Source organism: Cupressus sempervirens, chromosome 4 (assembly GCF_028749045.1).
Source record: "Cupressus sempervirens isolate cs-2001-9-10 chromosome 4, ASM2874904v1, whole genome shotgun sequence".
Lineage (NCBI taxonomy): Eukaryota > Viridiplantae > Streptophyta > Pinopsida > Cupressales > Cupressaceae > Cupressus > Cupressus sempervirens.
Window position 1 is genome coordinate 302,817,717 of NC_143121.1, and position 19,310 is coordinate 302,837,026.

At 36.3% G+C, this 19,310-nt stretch overlaps 1 protein-coding gene across 6 annotated transcripts in view; it reads right to left on the minus strand.

Annotated features, from left to right (window-relative positions):
• Positions 1-19,310, minus strand: part of LOC149561210 (serine/threonine protein phosphatase 2A 55 kDa regulatory subunit B beta isoform-like) — a 90,207-nt gene that overhangs the window by 20,948 nt on the left and 49,949 nt on the right. For all 6 annotated transcript variants that reach the window (XM_089825025.1, XM_089825023.1, XM_089825022.1 and 3 more), the window contains exons 10-11: positions 8,371-8,439; positions 7,139-7,230 (exon numbers count right to left, since the gene is read on the minus strand). In XM_089825025.1, coding sequence (XP_089681151.1) covers positions 7,139-7,230; positions 8,371-8,439 — 161 coding nt within the window. The remainder of the gene's footprint in view (positions 1-7,138; positions 7,231-8,370; positions 8,440-19,310) is intronic.

Below are 19,310 nucleotides of genomic sequence, written 5' to 3' on the forward strand. Positions count from 1 at the left end.
GGAATAAGAGATGATGGACTACAAGAAGTAAGAAGAGGAATTTGGGGTGGATATTAAATAAGTGTTAGTTGTTGAGGAGAAGCCAAAGGTGGTCAATGTTGGTAAGCACACAAAGCAAAAAGTCTTCCTTTTACGCCTTCACGGCTAAAAGACCTAGAAACCATGTGAAATCTTCTACTTGTTCAGTTACAATCTAGCGAGAGAAATCTCATTTTCCTCAATGTATATTGTGTTCTTGACATGGAACTAAACCTACTCTCAGTGAGTCAAATCATGTCTCATTCTGCTCAACTTGATGTGGTTTTTTGTGCACACAAGTATTTGCTTGTTGATTGTGCAACATGCACTACTATTGTTGTGGGCATTGACGATCATGGTCTATACAAATTTGTAGATAGAGGTAATTCTCTAGAGCATGCCTTCGCAATCTCTAGCATCAGCAATATGGCCACCTAAACATTCACTATCTTGCTCGAATTGTTCAAGAAGATTTAGTACATGACCTACTTGAAATTCAAACTCACAATCAAAAAGGTTGTGGAGCTTGTCACACTGGAAAGGATCAGAGGACGTCGTTCAAGGATGGTGACTTGTGGCGAGCTTCTAAGATATTACAATTGGTCCACATGGATGTATGTGGTCTAATGTAAACACGCTACTAGGTGCAGGTATTTCTTTCTTTTTGTTGATGATTTCAGTCATAAAATGTGTAGACAAAAATCAGATTCGTTTACTATATTTCAGAAATTTAAGGCCTTGGTCGCAAAAGAGTCTGGTTGTTTTATATCTCTTAAGGTCTAATAATTGGGAGGGAGTTTTGTTCTACTGCTTTCTCCACTTTATGTGATACACATGGCATCAAACATCTATTAACCACACCATACACCCCTAAACAAAACGGCATTATAGAACGTCACAACCCCACATTACAGAAATGGCCAAGCCTATGGACACAAAAATGTTCCTAAGAAATATTTTGCAAAAGTAGTGTTTTCTCAGTCTATCTCCTTAATCGGTCTCCCACACGTGCAATTAAGAGGAAGACTCCGAAGTAAGCCTGAATTGGTCGAAAACCTATGATTGGCCACCTAAATGATTTTGGCTCTTTAGCATTATATATGGATTCCAGATGCTCAACAATCCAAGTTGGATTCCAAGAGTCAAAAGTTTATGTTTACAGGATACAGTAAAAACCATTAGGCTAACCCCTTGATTAATGTAGATGTTGATCGTCTTTATCTTCAGTTGCCATGTTGTCTTTGATGAAGAATGAGTACTTTTTCAACTTTCTTTGTATGAGCAGAATTCTAAGAATCAAACTTAGAAGGCTTCTGATTTGAGTATTTGTCTTCCATTGGGTTCCACTTGATGGGAGGGATGATGCAGATTCTATATTTGATGGTGCACTACTAGACTTTCCTCTAAATATTGATAATCTTCCACTTGCAAATCATCCTCCACCTCTAGCTCCATGTATTCCTCTACCATCTGATGTTGGCACATCTACTCTCTCGCCTAAATGGGCTAAGACCATCTGTGCTCTTTGTCCTAATGAGCTCATTGAGGGTAGATCCTCTAGAAATAAGGGCAGGCAGCATGTGGATGCAGAATACCAAAGTCTTATGATGAACAGCACATGGGTTCTCTCTAATCTTCCTCGAGGGAAGAAGCCCATTAGTTACAAATATGTGCATAAAGTCATGTACCATGTACATCAGGATTGATTAGTACTTGGTTGCTCACAATTTTTCATGTTGCCCTTCTAATATTAATTTGTATATCAAACGCTTTGGTGATGATGTTCTCTTTCTTGTTCTCTATGTGGATGACTTGGCCATTACTGGCAGTTCAACACATTTGATAGAAGAATTCAAACAAGACCTGTGCAAGGATTTTCATATAACAAATTTGGGTTTCTCTATTATTATTTAGGTGTTGAGGTATGGCAGACTGATGGTAGCATTTTTGTTTCTCAGTCTAAGTGTGCCAAGAACTTGTTTGACGGGTTTCAAATGCAGGATTGTAAACTTGCTTCCACACCTCTGGAGAAAGGATTGAAGTTGTCAGCCAAGTCTGATTCAACTAGTTGGGCAGTCTCATCTATCTCGTTGCCACTAGACCTGATCTTAGTTTTGCAGTGAGCTAAATTTCACACTTCATGAGAAGCTCCCAAGGTTGATCATTGGGTGGAAGTGAAGCATGTGTTGTGTTATGTGAAGGGCACCTCTGATTATGGACTTCTTTAGACTAGGAGTCATGATTCCAACATAGTGGGTTCACAGATTCACACTGGACAGGTTTGATTGATGTAAAGATGTCAACCTCTGGATATGTGTTCAGTTTTTTATTTGGTGTAGTCACTCGAACTGGTAAAAAGCGCATGTAGACTGACTCTCCTTTACAGGACAAAGAGTATTAGGAGCTATTAAGGCAGCCTGCAGGGCAGTTTGGCTTTGTTAGATGCTTGTGGATATCGTATTCTCAGTAATATGGTATCAGAATAGGTCAATGGTATTTCATAAAATTTGACAAAAATTCAAAGCTCTTCTGATCTGTAGTTTTTTTTAGAAATTTGTTTTTAATTTTTTTAATAAAAAATATTAGAGGTAATTTATGCAAATTTTGTGCTTTGTCCTCAAAGATTTTTGCTGAAAATCGTGAGCCTGGTCAAGAGTTTTGATTGCGCAATTTCTCGATTTGCGCAGAATTCTGATTTTCGAGGGTTGCATGTGCTTGCATGTTTGTTATATGTATTTACATGTGGTTACATGTTGATTGCATGTGCTGTTTTAATTTTTACCAGGCTGAGTCTTGCGTTTTGCCACATCTTGGGATCTGGTGCAGTCACCTGGACTAGTAAAAAGAAGCATGCAGTCTCACTCCTCCACAGAAGCAAAGTATCAAGGAGTTGTTAAGGCAGTTTGGCTTCATTGGATGCTTGCGGATATGCAAAGATCATTCTCACTGCAGCCTAAAATGTGTGGTGAAGGTTCACATGGAAACTCGTTTATCTGGTATCTAATGTGGGTTTATGTTGTCTTTGGCTTCAAAATATGGAGCCTTTTTAGCATTGTGAGATATGCCATATAGATTACCAATCTTTCTCCATTTTCCTATTGGAAAATTGATGAATGTAATATGCATCCTAGGATGTTTGTTGTTAGTGATGATCGGCAGCAGTAAAGTTTGATAAGTGTCTTTCTAGTATCTGGTTTCTATTTTGTCACGAGTTCAACCCAGGGTCGGTGATTGGCTGTCTTTTATGAACAAAAGTAAAAACTTTTTATTATTAATCCAATTGGAGCAACCCCTATACTACCATTTAAGAATTTAAAAAACTCCTTGGGCACCTGCTTAGTTACTTATTAAATTAAATAATGCCTAAGTTAAATCTTTAAATTATTTTAATATTTTAATATTATTTAAATTAAATGCTCTAGCCCACATTAACTATCATGATATCAATATAAAATGCATTTACCAACATTCCCAAAATAGAAATACTGCCAATTGACCATATCAATGCCCAGACTGTGACTTGAAAAGGTCATAATACAACTCTCAACTAACTGAGCTCAAAGCAACACCTGTCATCCCCAAATAAACTGGATTGAATGGGCATCATGTCTCCCCTATCCCTCACTCATACAAGAGCCCGCTAAATAGGATAATGTTCTCCATATATCAGTGCTTAGGAAGGGGGACATTACAGAGAGTTATTCACTGTGTAAAATAAGGATAGGACAAAAGATGCTATTGGCAAGTTCTACTTTACCAATCATATTAATTTGCCAATGGCATTTTATTCCATGTGACTAGCTCTCATTATAAGTAGTTTCTGAAAAAGATAATAAGCGCACAACAATCATATGTTCTACCAAAGGAGATAAGGTGATAATAACATGCTTGGATGAAAAAAAATTCAAAATTGATATTTCTATGGCTAAAATGAAGGCTACCTGCATAACCAGCAGATTAAGCTTGGTCATGGATAGATAAACAAACATTAAGCACAATTCACTCATCATCGTCATGGTCACACATAATGAAAGCCCTTGCTTTCTTGGATTTTCAATTGTTCAAAGCACCACAAAGATGCCAATTTTCAGTTCCAAATCCCTATAAATGTTATTGAAGGGTTAGTCTGAACAAAGTGGTGCAAGTAGTGACATATGCAACTGATGTCTACAAGGCTACAGAAAAGTTAAGTGAAGCAGCCTTCAAACATACTTGGTGGACTCCTTGTATTCATACTACGAATAATGCTTTCAAGGACATAGGCAGATTAGTTTGAATTAAAAAGGTAATTAATGTTGCCAGAGACGAGCAAATATTTGTTCACAACCACCACACTTCACATTTACATTTCATAACCTTCTCCAAGAAGGAATTTCTGAAACCCATGCAAATTAGATATGCATCATAATTCACTCTCATAACATTGAAGAGGATACTAGAGGTTCGAGAGGGATTTCAACTAAAAATCATTATAAAACAGTGTTATCACTGGCCCAAGTCTTAGTCTGCGAGGAAATGAGAAGGAGATAGTAGTTTAGCACTCCACATTTTTCCAGTCTTCACAATCATTAGATATGAGGACACCAATGCACCTGCCTTTGAGAGCTGTATATGTGCACTATCTATATGCTCAGAGAAATGGAGACCAATGAGCAAAAATAAAAACCCCGATCATGGTTCTACCATGAATATACTCTGTCAATGATACAGTACGGGTGGAAGAATCTCAACACTATCTTGCACTTGTTAAGATTTAAACCAGAGATTTACAAATAAACACGTCTAAAAATAAAGCAATCGGAAAGAAAAAATTTACCCTGGGAAAAACCCTCCTCATGAAGAAAACAAGCCAGCCCACACAAATGCAGATCTTTTATTGAACTTTCAACAAAAATATTACAGAACTCTGTCTCTCAGGACAAATAACATATATTGTGATTTTGCTATCAGGATTTAACTGTGCAGTTTTTGAGTCAAACTCATTGACTCATGTTTCATAAGTAGTGATTCACACAAATCAATCTCTCATGACAATAAATGGAACACTTAGCACTCATTGGATCTAAGTGATGCTCACAGAGGTGAAGCATCACATATATGCCAATCCTGTAATTCACAGTTTTACTTAAAATTGATTCATGCAACAGAGAACAAAAATGTCGTTACACCAGACAGAAGATTTAACAAATCACAAGAAAATGAATGTCTCTGACTCTAATGAAGACAATATTCAATATGAATTATTGGAGAACAAATAATTCAGCGAGAAGATATCAACCATAGACAAAATCCCAGTAGAACATCAATCATGGAATAATTGAATTCTGAGAGCGCCACCACCACAATAATAAAACCAAAACATCAGCATCACTCTTTTTGTAATATCGTTTTTGTATATCCCACACATACTCTGCCGTAATTACACATGCAAATAACAAGAAGATGAATGCCTGAGATGAGTTGAATAGGAAATACCGAGAGTCGTCAGTTACTCAAGAGACAGCAAGTCGTAAAGACCCAACGGGAGAAGACAAAACGAATTGCCAATGGAAGAATGAAGAAGTCCCAATAATAGAGAGAGCCCAATAAATAGTTTCTGCCACATAATCATCGGTCGAATCTACCTAGGATGCCACATAACCATCGGTGGAATGCTATGTCATAGGATAAGACCAAGCATACTCAGCACATGAGTAACAACAGTCCCAGTGCTGAGGATGGGGAGCAAAAGCATCAACACATAGTTCTAATGCTTAAGGAAACAAAGCCTCACCACTGATGAATAACTACAGAAGCAGAGGAAAGCATAAATAGAAGCAGATAGAATATAAGCAATAATAGAAGAATAAAATCTGGAACCTTCGAGAGATGAGAAGCAGAAAGAAAAATGATGTCAAAAGTGCTGAGGTGCACAAAATATCTCTATCGCAGCTATCAACATTCAACAGCACATGGCAGCCTATGCATTGAACTCAACCTGACATGCGCAAAGGCTATGCAAAGTTTTCCTTACGCAAGATGCTAAGGTAGAGGCAAAGTTCGGTAGGCTATTAACAACATGTACAATGCAAATAAAGCATCCATCATTCATATTAATAAAACCAAAATTAGCCAGTCCTAGACAATATCAAGAAGATGTCAATCTGCAGAGGGAGACTATGACATAGAAGGACACAATTCTGTATTGGACCATGCATGTGCCTCCTTTGATAGCCACACTGATGAGAGAAACAAGCTTACCTTTAAGAGGGTAGAGAAGTACACAGCACCTTGTGTCATGATGACCATAACACGCTTACATGCAGCCAAATGCAATGTAATGCCAAAGGATCCAATACCAGATGATGATCTAGCATAAATGGTTGGCACTGCTTTGGAGGAATCCTATAGTTTGACTGATGACGAGATTGGCATGGACTTTTAAGATTATCAATGGCATCGAGCCATTGGCCAATTGCATTATGATTTTGAATGTAATCGTCATTTGAATATACAGTATTTTGAATTAACATTGTATAATGCAATGTGTTTTGTACTTCAAGTTTGATTTATTATTCCTTATATTTTTTTTATGGGTAATTTTCCAAGTAATATGCTTGTGTGAGTACGCATATGCGCTATGCACCACCATCCCCAAAGCAAGGCCCTTGGTCCCCCTATCTCAGAAACCTGTCCCATCTTCCAAAACTGTGTAAGCCTGTTACTAACCGTAGTTAAAGACTCAGACCAAAGTGGAAGGAGCAAAAAGGTTAAAATTTTCAAAATTCATACACTCAAATGTAATTAAAATTCCCATCTACCTATGTTCAATTCAACCTATTATTCTTATGTTCACGCTGATTAAATAAACTTATACCATGGCAATCATGAAAAGAGACAACTACCTCAGTCGGTTTGTCCTACTCATGTATAAATTTTCCAATCATATACTGGAGAATCAAATAGCAAAGATATAAATTATCTTTTATTTGCATGTAATATACATATAACACAGACATGATTCCTTGTTCATGTTGATGTAGATATAAAGTTTAAACCAACCAAAAAAGATGGTATTTTCATCAAAAAAGAAGTGTGATTGTGGCAGAGAGCATGTCCTTGAAATTGAAAAAACACAAACCTGTACGACCCAGTTGCCATATGAAGTCCATTGCCACTAAGGCAGCACTCAAATTTATCAAATATTGAATCATTTTCATACAAATCGCATAGCTGCCAGACCAAGAAAATCCATCAGTGTTAATCAAATTATGCACTATAAAATCTAAGATATTTATGATAGAGTTACAAAAAACACATAAATGTTTAAAATATTCCAGCAAAATGATTTATGATCTTGTTCCTGTTTAAAGTCTGCCTTCTCTGTTATGCATCTAAATATTTAACATATATTATTATAAAAAAACATATTGCACATCTGAAACTAAAAACAATACATTAAAAAAATTACTCATTTATAGAAACATATTATAGAATTACTCATTTTTGGATTCTCTATTAATATTATATTATATTAAAGAAAATGATGTATCCAAGTATGCCTGTCCCCTCTTTTGATAAAATAGCCACACCCATACCCTAAATACCCCAGTACCACTGTCCCCGTGCAACCTTGCTATCAATGTAGGCATGCATTATTACTCTCTCATTTCGAATTCATATTAAATCTTTGAAACCACAGCCTGCCGTGGAACTCTCTGGTGAATACTTTTAGCTCAACAGACGACAACAACTAATAGAAGACATGTGTATTAATGAACGTGTATTCTTTGTCTTGATTCTAATATTGGCATATAACTACCCACAGAAACAATGGTCATAGATATTCCCTCCAGAATACAGCCCTAAGTATATAAACACAAAACTAACCAGAAAAATCATATAGAAATTATACTTGGTAGGAATTTTGGAAAAAACCACATTTATCAATAATTTGTCTATTTTGCCTATGCTACGAGGACCAGATTAGAGCACTGATAAACATTTTGTCAGAAGAGACGTAACTGACCATACCAAATCTAACATACAGAAAGAGAAATGATAAAGTCTGGCAAATAAATCAGCATAACCGTCTTTGAGTTCAATGCAAATGAAGGCAAATTGACCAAAATGTAATTGTTGCTTGTCTACTATTAAGAGTGTTTCCAAAAACCACTTTTCCCTGATTTCAAATGCACTAACAGAATAGCTATACAACCTCTGCCTACATATACAAATTCCTCAACAAATTATATCATTTAGTCAGCAATGATACAAATGTGTAACTGGGCATTTGCTTGGAAACTTTCCAGTCAGGTATCTCAAATCAAATGACTGACAATTTAGATAAAATAATAAAATAGGAACACTGACCTTAGGCCTTAGATATTCATGAACCTTGAAAGTCGCAACTGGACTTGATTCCATGTTTAAGTCCCATAGCTGCAGACAAAGATAAAATGGACATAAAAGATGTTATCGTGATGTCCCCTTTCCAAAAAGAATTTAACAAATAATAGTAAAATTAAATTAAATAAATAAATAATAATAAATTATAGTAATATAATTGCAAGACAAAATTGAAAAAATCACATGTGAAGATATCTACTATGCTATCAAATATTGAGATACATATATCAAAGGCAACTAGACTTATAAATTAGTTTTTTAACAATTAACAAACAAAGCTCAGTACAGAATTATTGGTTAAGATTATAAACATTAAGAAATTTTAATTGCTCAAATATAAATACTTAAATACATTTTTTTTTTTTTTTTGATCGGTAAGAGGCCAAAGCCATGCCAAATTCTTAAATACATTTTAATACTAATAGAATTAATAATATAAATTATTAATATAAGAATATAATTAAATTAGTAATAATAATAAAAATATCAATATAAATCAATACATGCTGTTTTAGGATATTGATCTCAAAGTCAAAAAAAGATGACGTTTGGAGAAGTGCGACTACATCAATAGGGCATCGATTCATGACAAGTCGCATCCCTTGTTCCACTCAGTATTTAAAAGGTACAGGCTACCCATCTTCGTGAGGAAACAGGTGGAGAATAGAGAATTGAAAAAAGGATCACTGGGTTCAGCCCAGACCGTTCAAATCTGGACACATAACAATATGTAATCTTGACACTGCCAATTGGGTAATGCACAAGGTAGTATTGATGATTAAATCTGATTATATTAGATGCTTATGTAACGATGGATGTGTGTGTGTGTGTGTGTGTGTGGAAATAATAGGAGAAGAGAAGAGAAGAAAATTGGGTACTAATTTCACCGAGAGTATGAGATTATAATATATAATTTAGTATTGATCAAATTACAGGATTGTTGAAGAATCGAAGAGCATTTGATACCAAAGTTGCATGGATATGGTTACGCATAGAAATACAGATACGGTATTGGGTATGGATACGGCTGGATATGACATTAATAAATATCACATACACATATTTAATGCAATTTTCTAAGTTATTAGACATGTTTTTCATTACTTTGAAAACAATATTGACACATAAATGCTACATAAATATTTATAACTTAATTGAAGAGCTGCATTAGAAGATAACCCAACAAAATGGGTTGCTGAATAGAAAAACATTTTCTTTATCTTTTGGTGCGGGTTTTGTTTATACCATTTTTTTAGAAACAATTGTATTAATAAAGTTTTTTTAATTAAAAAATGGTAAGATTTACGCCACATCTTAAAAATATCAAATTACATAGTATTTGGCACGCTTGGAAAATCAACTTATTCTAGGCAAGCATGGATACAATATTCAACGTGTATCTGGGCAGTATCGGATTCGTTTCCAAATTGGATACGGGGATACGTGCGCCCAAGGACGGACAGAGGAGTTTCCAGTAACTCTGTTTGATACTCTTCATGAAGAGATAAGAAAGTTGGATAGAGCATATGTATTTATGGCAGCAATCAATCAGTTAATCGTGATAATATTATACCAAAATGCTATTACGAATGAATAATAGTGTTAATAACAGTTATAATAGTAAGATCATATATGTATATAAAAAAAGATAATTCTGATTTGAGTATTATTAATATATATACTATGTATATAAATATATATTTAGCAAACATATATATAAAATATGTGTATCTGAATGCTCATATATATTTCTATAGTAGAATTTTCTATAATATATTTCAGAATGATCAAATTATCAGAATGATTCATGATCTAATAAATATATATATGTATAATTAAAATCAGAATTATATATGTGTAAGTTGTATTTTATATTCATAATGAATATATACATTTAATCTGAAGCAACCCTCCCACTAGGGCTGACTGGTGAATTTCTGACCATTGGAAACTTCCCTTGGAGTCCAAAGCCTTCAAAAATACTAAAAAAATCAACAGGCAAAATACCAAATTGGTATCTCCAAGCCCATTATGGTTCAAGTTAAATTTTGATGAGGCAGCTAGTACTGTCTAGCAGGCAGTTGGAAGAGTTATCAGAGATCATTATCGTTGGCTTAGCTGCTTATTCTGGCAAATTAAGGAATCACAGAGTTAACCAAGCCGAAGGTAGGGCTCTCTTGTGGGGACTTCAATTTGCTCATGCCATTGGCATTAGAAGCTTGGAGGTGAAAGATGAATTCCAATTTGATTGTGGAAGCTACAAGTGATAGGTGTGTGGCGGGATGGAAGGTGAAAATGGTACTGAAGGATATGAGATTACTTCTGGCCAGTTTAGATAACTTCACCATTCAACATACTTGCAGGGAGGGCAACGCCACTGCCAATTCTATAGCTGCTTATGGTATGCTGCAAGAAGGCTTACGATACTGGAGAAATGTAGAACTGCTGCTACAGATTACCAAGGATATAATTGAGGGAGAAAAAACTACAACTTAAGTGTCTATGATAAATTATTTTACTATGTGTACCTCCTATAGGTTTATGGGAATGGGATCTATCTGAAACCTATTTCAAAATTTGAATTCACACTTGGAGTCCATCAATAATCCAACGGGGTCTCCACATGGCAGGATCATACTCTGTCATAATATCTATTTCCAAAATAACTCACACTGACCGAAAAATGATTTTATTTTTTCACCAAGTGCCAACATTGGGAAGGGCCAAATTTAGAAACCTCTTTGTCTAGGCAGATTCTGCTAGATTTGATGCTGAAAAAGCCTTTTTTAGCCATATTCATATATGGATAACGAAAGCTCACATGGACAAAAGGTCCTGCATTTTTGGTGGGTTATTTTAAACACACACTGCAATATTTACGGTGCTCAGTACTCTAGCCTTTTGCGATATTTTCTGGGTCCCCTTGTAGATTTTTCCATTGACATGTTGTGGCTCTGCAATTCCATTTTTCTATATTCTGTTAGTCCTCTCACGCTAGCATTGGCAGATATGGGTGGTAACAGACTTTGAATTGAACCTTACAAGGCAAATGATTCCAAAACCAAAGCTGTCGTCTGGTTTGTAAGTAATGAGAATGGTATTGAAAAATTCATGGAGAATATAGCAGGATTTGATGAAAAACACTCCAAGGAGATTGTTGCTTCTTGGGTTCAATCTCCTTGGGTTGACAGAAGAGTTACGGTTGGCGGTATTTCCTTTGAGGTTAGTGAAGAAGTAATAGCCCAAGCTGTGGGCCTCTCAACGGAAGTAAGAAAGTGGAAGAAACAGAGCAAAATTTCGAACACGGTTAGCCTCAACCAATTCTTTCGCAGCAAAGAGAAACCAATCAAACTCCGTTGTGAGTTTAGCTGTGATGAGTTGTCGCTGCCATGGGACCAGGTGTGCTAATGCTGTTATGAAATACTCTACTCTTGAGGGACTTTATGGGGATAACTATTACTATCATCTTTCATTTCTTAATGGATAACTATTACTATCATCTTTCATTTCTTAATCATCTAAGGAGTAGGGACTTTTCTATCCCTTTTTCCTTGCTGCATTCTATGGATGCCAACGTCAAAGATATTATTGAGGCTAAACACTAGAGCAAAAAGTATACCATTTTACAACAAGGGTTAATCTATCACTCAAATTATTTTCATTTATCCCTTTGTCCTCGCACTATCTTTGAACAAAATGTTCCTCGTTCCCAGACTCCCCCAACTGCTAGTGTCATCCCTGACCCTAATCGCCCTAAAAAGTTGAAACTAAAGAACCTGGTCTCAAACTGGAGCCTGATGCTTCACATGCACCTTTACCTGGGTCTGCAAACAAAAAAAAAAGCCAAAAAAGAGCAAGCAGCTTGGAAGATTCTAAACCCACTGAACCCAAAAAAGCCAAGTTTAACATTCATGTAATGTCCCCTTTTTGGGACATTAAAAAGTTTAAAGACATATTCATATAATATTAAAATTGACTATGAAAGCATGGGTTAAAATTATAAAAGGTCAATTCAGTATTATAAAGTGGGCTAAAAATGACAATGAGGGATAATATGAAAAGACAGGAAAGGAATCAAAAAGTCACAGCTTTGAGGATTAAAAAGAGAAAAGACTCATTCATTCAGGACGCTTGGTTTATGATTCAGATTTTAGTTTCTCTCTTGCGAGAGTTATCCAGAAAGCTTCAGCTTTCATCCACCGTGAGGATGTCAACCCTTGTGACGGGAGATAGTGGATGCAAACCCATTGTCCATGGAGATGTCACTTTAGGTGTCTCGCATGTGCTTACAGATTATTTTGTTAATATTCCAATCCAACTGTAAAACTGTGTTTAAAGACTTTTGAATAATAGTTATTTTATTGTTGTTGCATAATGCAATAACATATTTTACAGTATTTTATGGGGATCTACATGTTTATATTGTTGGTTTATAATGCATCTTCAAATGTTTATGCTCTGAGAATTATCTTGAAATAAAAATTGGGTCAATATCCATTTGGGATATTTCAGTTGTATCAGAGCTGGTTTTCCTCCCAGCCTGTGAAGTTTTATTCAGATACAGACACAATTTTTTGCAGAAATTCAGGTATTAAGAGGTCAACATCAGATATTTCATCAGAAACGTTTTTTATGAAAGGTTATAAGACAGCGTAACCTACCAGTCGGAGTGTTTCGGTGAGTGACAAAAGTGTCGATCTATTGAGCAGATAAGTATTTTGTAATGCTTCAAGATCGTTTCTAAATTAATAAAATGTCATCTTTCTTATGGTGGAAGACAAATTCCAATTCTGAATACTATCTGGGTCTCGGTTTATCTGGCATTCACAGAAAGTTTTAGGATTACTGTCAGTATTCAACATCTGATTAATCAATTATTCAATGGTGTTTTTCTGAGAATATCGAGCCGTAAGTTATCGAGTGCTTCCTGTGTGTTTGGTGATTATCATACTGTTCAATTATGTTCCTCAAACCTCTGCAGAGCAGCCCAGTGAATTTGACAGAGGCTTAAAAATTAATAGTGGCTTAATTTCTTTGTTCAAAAGGCTTAAAACTGCCGAAGGTTTGGCATCACCATTGATAAAATTTATGCTCATTCTTGAGGATCACTTTAAATATCCACGGTAATAAATGATGGTATGACTTTATTGGGGAACCTCTGAGATTGATGGTCGACTAATGCTAGGCGCGAGCAGTGAGGGGAGCTGGGATAATAATATTGTTTCTCCGGTACCGTGTTGAGTTCCTGTGTTGAATGCAGAGGACAGACTTGTGATTTTGATGTTTTGTCTCAGTGTTTCAAGACCATAATATTAAGGAAGTCAGGAGCAGTCTTTCCCCTAATGGTTGAGCAATTACAAGTTTGACTTTATTTCTGAAGTTGGGGAGAAAATTTTCATGCACTATACCGGTGCTCTCCAAGCAAGGAGCTGGGCTTCTCAAATGGCAAGGGATCAAACTCAAAACTGAGACTTTGTCAATTTTTGACATATTGATCAATGCGTTTATGAATTAAAGCATTGGATTCATCAACAAGACTATCGAAAAGGACAGGACTATCAAAGGTTTGCAACATCTGGTCTAGATATAATCACTGTGGTACCTATATATATCTATATGCAGTTTTGGAAGCCATGGGAAGAACAATGGTGGAGACATATGTATCCACACCTAGGCATGCATAGAGAGTTACCAGACGATAACTTAATCACATCCAACATATTTTGAGTGTAGGCAATACGAAGATTTCATTTGTGAGAATTATCAAAGCCTCTTTTGGTTCGAATGACTGACGAAGTTATTTTGCTTGAATTTGTTGTTGTCGTGAATGAAATATTTAGACATTATTTGTGTGCAGTTTTTGTAGCGGGATTTGTTAGCACTAGTATAATATTATTGCAATGACGTTTTGAGTCCCATGTCGAGAGTTGTAACGCTTCTGGTAAGAAAGACAAGTTGCAAGGAACAATCGTGGGAGGTGTGTTGTGCCAGGGGCAGACAAGAACAACGGATATTGTCGTGGGAAGACTAGGCGATTGGTGTAATCATCTGTGTGCATAAACCAATTCAAGTAGACATTGCACCTTCCGGCTATAATGGGAGTTATTTGGCATCGCGCAATGAGAAGTCGAACAAATTTTACATACACAGGACTAATGCGAATGGTTTTTCGGAGACAAATAAACATTTATAATCTGCAGTGAAATAAGTCTGAAGACACCAATCTTAAGGGGGCACTATTTGCTATTGTCACTATCACTCCTATAAGAAGATTTCTAGACATGACATTTCGACTCCCTCTATTGTATTTGCTGAAGGGTTGAGCAAGAACTGAAAACTTTCGTTACTAGTAACACTCGACAGGTGACAACATCATGGGGAGGTTGAGAATATAATTTCATACGTCTACCAAATACCGAGGGATTTTCGACATGAAAATTGATTGTCGTTTTCAGAAGTAAGAATGTATAATGTCGTGCGAAGATTATTGTGAACGGGCATATATTTTAATATTTCCGAAGTGCAATTTTGAAAAGTGCTAAAAAAAATTAATACTCTATCATTCTCGTTAACGACAATGGAGTCTCATGACATTGTCGTAAGTGAAATCTGTGTAGAGAGTCTTACCTTTTCAACCATTACACAATAAGGGGCGGAGACAGAGATTCTGTTGAAACGACTAAAGTGTGACACAAATTCTGTACCTACGAGAGACTATGCAGTTCACAGTGAGAGTTTAACATAATTGGACAATAGGAGAGCTGAATAGTATTTGGGAATTGGGAGCTACTTACAACAATGAGGTTGGATTGGTTGCAACTGAAACTAACGGAAGGCATTGTGTTCACCGATAGGAAGGTTGGAGTTTCTACGATAGGAGTTCATCGATAAGAGCATTGAATTCCAGCGCAAACAAATGTTTATGGAGTCAAGAACCATTTAAAGCGTTCTTTCTATTAAAGAATTTGAAGTTTATGGGTCATAAATTCAATTCCAGCAGCCATCCTCCATGAGGTTATTATTACTTCAAGCTATAGGAACCTTCTGTTTGGGAATTCATAATTTGGTTTAAAAAATACATTGTTTGTACTACTAACGAGGGGGAGTTTTCAGACCTCTATTTTTGTTCAACTGGGCATGAACATGGAGTTTGTGAAAAGACAAGTCCTTGCAATCTCAATCAAACAATACATAAGAAAACTTAGTTCAAACAAGTTATTACAGTAGCGATCTACAGAGGAAGTGTGTATCAGATTGGGGTAGTTTTTGGTCCTGTGAAAACAGAACAATGGAAGATCTGAAAAGCAATGTTTTCTCGGAGGAATTTAACAACACATTCAATGGCCCTCAACTAAGAGATATGCAAAAAGAGAAAGATTTGGGATGGTTGTATGTGTTTGGATCGCAATTAGAACATATGGAATCGTCAAATGATGTTCTTTCCAAATTGGATGAGATAGAAACATGTTTGACCAGAATAGAGCGGACAGATGGTAGGCTCTTAAGTTGGGCTTTACAACCTTCAATCATGACCTTGGTCCAGCCCAAGTTCATGGAGCATCCAGATAAATGGTTTAGCTTTGTGGTTGCCTGATGTCTCAATGAGATTATATGAATAACATCTGCTACAACTGCCTAGATTGATGTGGTGATGAAGAAAGTTTTGCGGTTGATAGTGAAGAATTTGAAGGGTTTACAAGTTAAAGGAATTACTATGAGGCAGGAACAAATTTGCTTGACATGTGAGGACATTAGTGCAACCGACCATGTTTGTGGGATTCGTAAATACAAAGAGAAGGCTAAAAAAATTTAGACTAGCACAGGGAAAAATGTAGATAAGATGATTTCAACTGTGGATAAGGAACATAGAAGTTTCTACGTTGGTGATTTGGAGGTTAGTCTTGACAAACATGTTGATGAGGTTGGTTGTACTCAAAGTAATAGCATGTTGGAGCCTTTGTATGATGAATCATATGTTTCTTATACGCATGATATTAACTTCAATGAGCAGTCCAAGATGACACTACAAGACGATGAGTTGTATCAACATGACAATAAGGAGGTACATGCCTTAAAGAAACAGCTGAAAGTTAATGAAGACATGGTTGTGGCATCTTTGGTGCGTTATGACAGCACTCACAGGATGGTGGAGGATCTCCATAAGAAGGCTCAAAAGGGAGTGAAAGGAGATTTGCTTGTTGCTGACTTGCAGGTAGTCAAAACAGCCCTTGAATCTATGGAATCAGATTATTTATGTTTGTTTTCCAACAAAGATTATATTCTTAAGGTTGTTGGAATATATGTTAATGAGTTGAATAAAGGAAGGAATGAGATTATGGAGCTCAACAGGAAGGTTATGTATGCTCATGAGGCATGGGATGATACTCGGATTGCTCTTCAAGAAACGAAAAATCAGGTTAGGATCAAAAATCATTTTCGGAAGCATGAGGGTAAAGAGAGACAAGAGTTTTTCCAAGAAGTAATTAATGAACTTGATAGCATTCAGCAGACTTATGACTTGGATAGTTGTCCAAAAGATCAAGTACCAAAATTTCAAATCACATTCAGCTTGTAAACAACCTCATGTTTGAAGTAGATGTTGATTGGACTCTTGATAATCCCCTTTTTGAGATAAATGGGGGAACTCTTTTTTGTCATGAAGAGGATGATCTTGACTCAAGAAAATTGGATCCAAATACAAGTCCTAGCAGTGAATCTTGGTCACGGGATTGATGTGGTGAATTGACTACGGTCACTCATCTTTTGATCAGCCCAAATATGGTTCCCGATTTCAACCCATATAAGAGTTGGATGGATTTCATACATCAGCCATTAAATAGATCTAGGTGGAGTGTTGATGTGAGTTATGTTTCAATCTTAGGGAATGGTTTTTCAACCTCATTCTTACTCATAGCACCTATGTACTTAGAGATTCTCCAAATTGATGACGACAGTATGGTATTTGATGTGCCCATGGTGTTGTTTTCAGCTTTTGAGCAGCTTGTTTCTTACATCAACTATTTAAGTCGGGTCGTTACCATCTACTGGGTTATACATAGCTCCTTGATACATTTCTACCTCATCATATCAGCTGATCATGACAACAGGGTTTGGGATCCAGGTTGACCGTATGTATTATGGCATTTTGAGGGTTTTGTTGTAGTTCTACACACTTTGAGACTGGATGCAATTATGATCAGAGTTGTATGGCCTATAGATGCAGTGATACTTCATAGTTTAACTTGGGATCCAAGGATATAGTTGATGGAAGGGTTGCATTTAGACACCTTGCTCCATAGTGTGGTAGGATTTATTTTCAGATTGGGCTACAGAGTTGAATGCAAATTCATATGGGATCTTGGTATTGATTGCTTGAGTGCAAGCAATCTTGAGGAAGCAAGATTTGTAATGTGCCCTTTTTGGGACATTAGAAAGTTTAGAGACATACATATAATATTAAAATTGACTACAAGAGCGTGGGTTAAAATTATAAAAGGTCAATTTAGTATTATAAAGTGGGCTAAAAATGACAAGGAGCGATAAGATGAAAAGACAGGAAGGGAGTTGAAGAATCACAACTTTGAGGATTAAAAGGAGAAAAGACTCATTCATTCAAGATGCTTGGTTTATGATTAAGATTTTAGTTTCTCTCTTGTGAGAGTTATTTGGAAAGCTTCAGCTTTCATCCAGCATGAGGACATCAACCCTCCAGGAGACAATGGACGCAAACCCATTGTCCGTGGAGACGTCACTTCAGGTGTCTTGCATGTGTTTAACGGTTCTTTTCTTAGTATTCCAATCCGATTGTAAAATTGTGTTTAAAGATTGGACTTTTGAATAATAGTTGTTGTATTGCCGCTTATAAAAATTTGAATGCAACCAGTACTTATCTAAGACCCTTTACGACAGCTCTCACAGTCGGCACTCACAGCAGTGAACACAACACAAATGGAGACATTCGATTGGTTCCTTTACTAAACAGGTTAGATATGAAAAATATAATCCTTCACCATATGTACATCAGATTTTGAGGTGCCACTGCCCACAGCTATCTCTGCATCTGCTTCAGACATTTTGTGTATGGGCATACTTCTATTGATTGTTAAGTGTTAACAGCTGATTAAGCTTGACAGCAGTTTTCAGATTTTGTGCATCCAAACTACAAGAGACAAGTATTCTACAATCTTTTTTTGTTGTTACAGCACTGGGAATAATGTTTTCTTTTTATCATATCTCTTTATGGTGGGTTGATCTCTCTTGGTTGCAGGATACATCAAGAAGTGATTAAATGATGAGAGATTATATGCAAAGGCCATGAATATGGGTACATTGCTTGCAGTCTTGGGACTGAATTGATCAGATTGTTATTATGATTAGTTTCTTTGAAGAGGAAAAAATGATATTCAGTGGGATCTATTCACCTGAAGAAATCAGAGTCAGAGGAAGCTTTCACAACAGAGGGAGAATGCTTAAGTCTTTGCAAGCTTATGTTGCTGTGTAAATGCTAAAGCTCCATTTTTTATCAAATTGGAATCAACTATCTTATTGTGGTGATCAAAGTTGTCCCTGCTGAGAGGGAGTATCAATTGAGACAGAATTTCATCCGTTCTTATTCATGCTATTAATAAGTTCTCTGTGAAGGAAAGCTCTAGGTGAAATCCCTTGTTAATGAGTTCTTTGCAAAAGAAGTTCAAGGTGAAATCCCATGTTCCACCCTCTGCGAGTAGGCATGGTGAAAGCCCTTGATCCACCCTATGCATGTAGGTATGGTGGAAATGCATTCTTCTTTGGGAGAAGTCTGAGGTGAAAGCCCTCATTGCACCATATGTGAGTAGGCATGGTGGAAGTCGTGCGTGACTTCATGACTTCAATTTTATGCTCTTATGAAGTAACTATGGTGAATC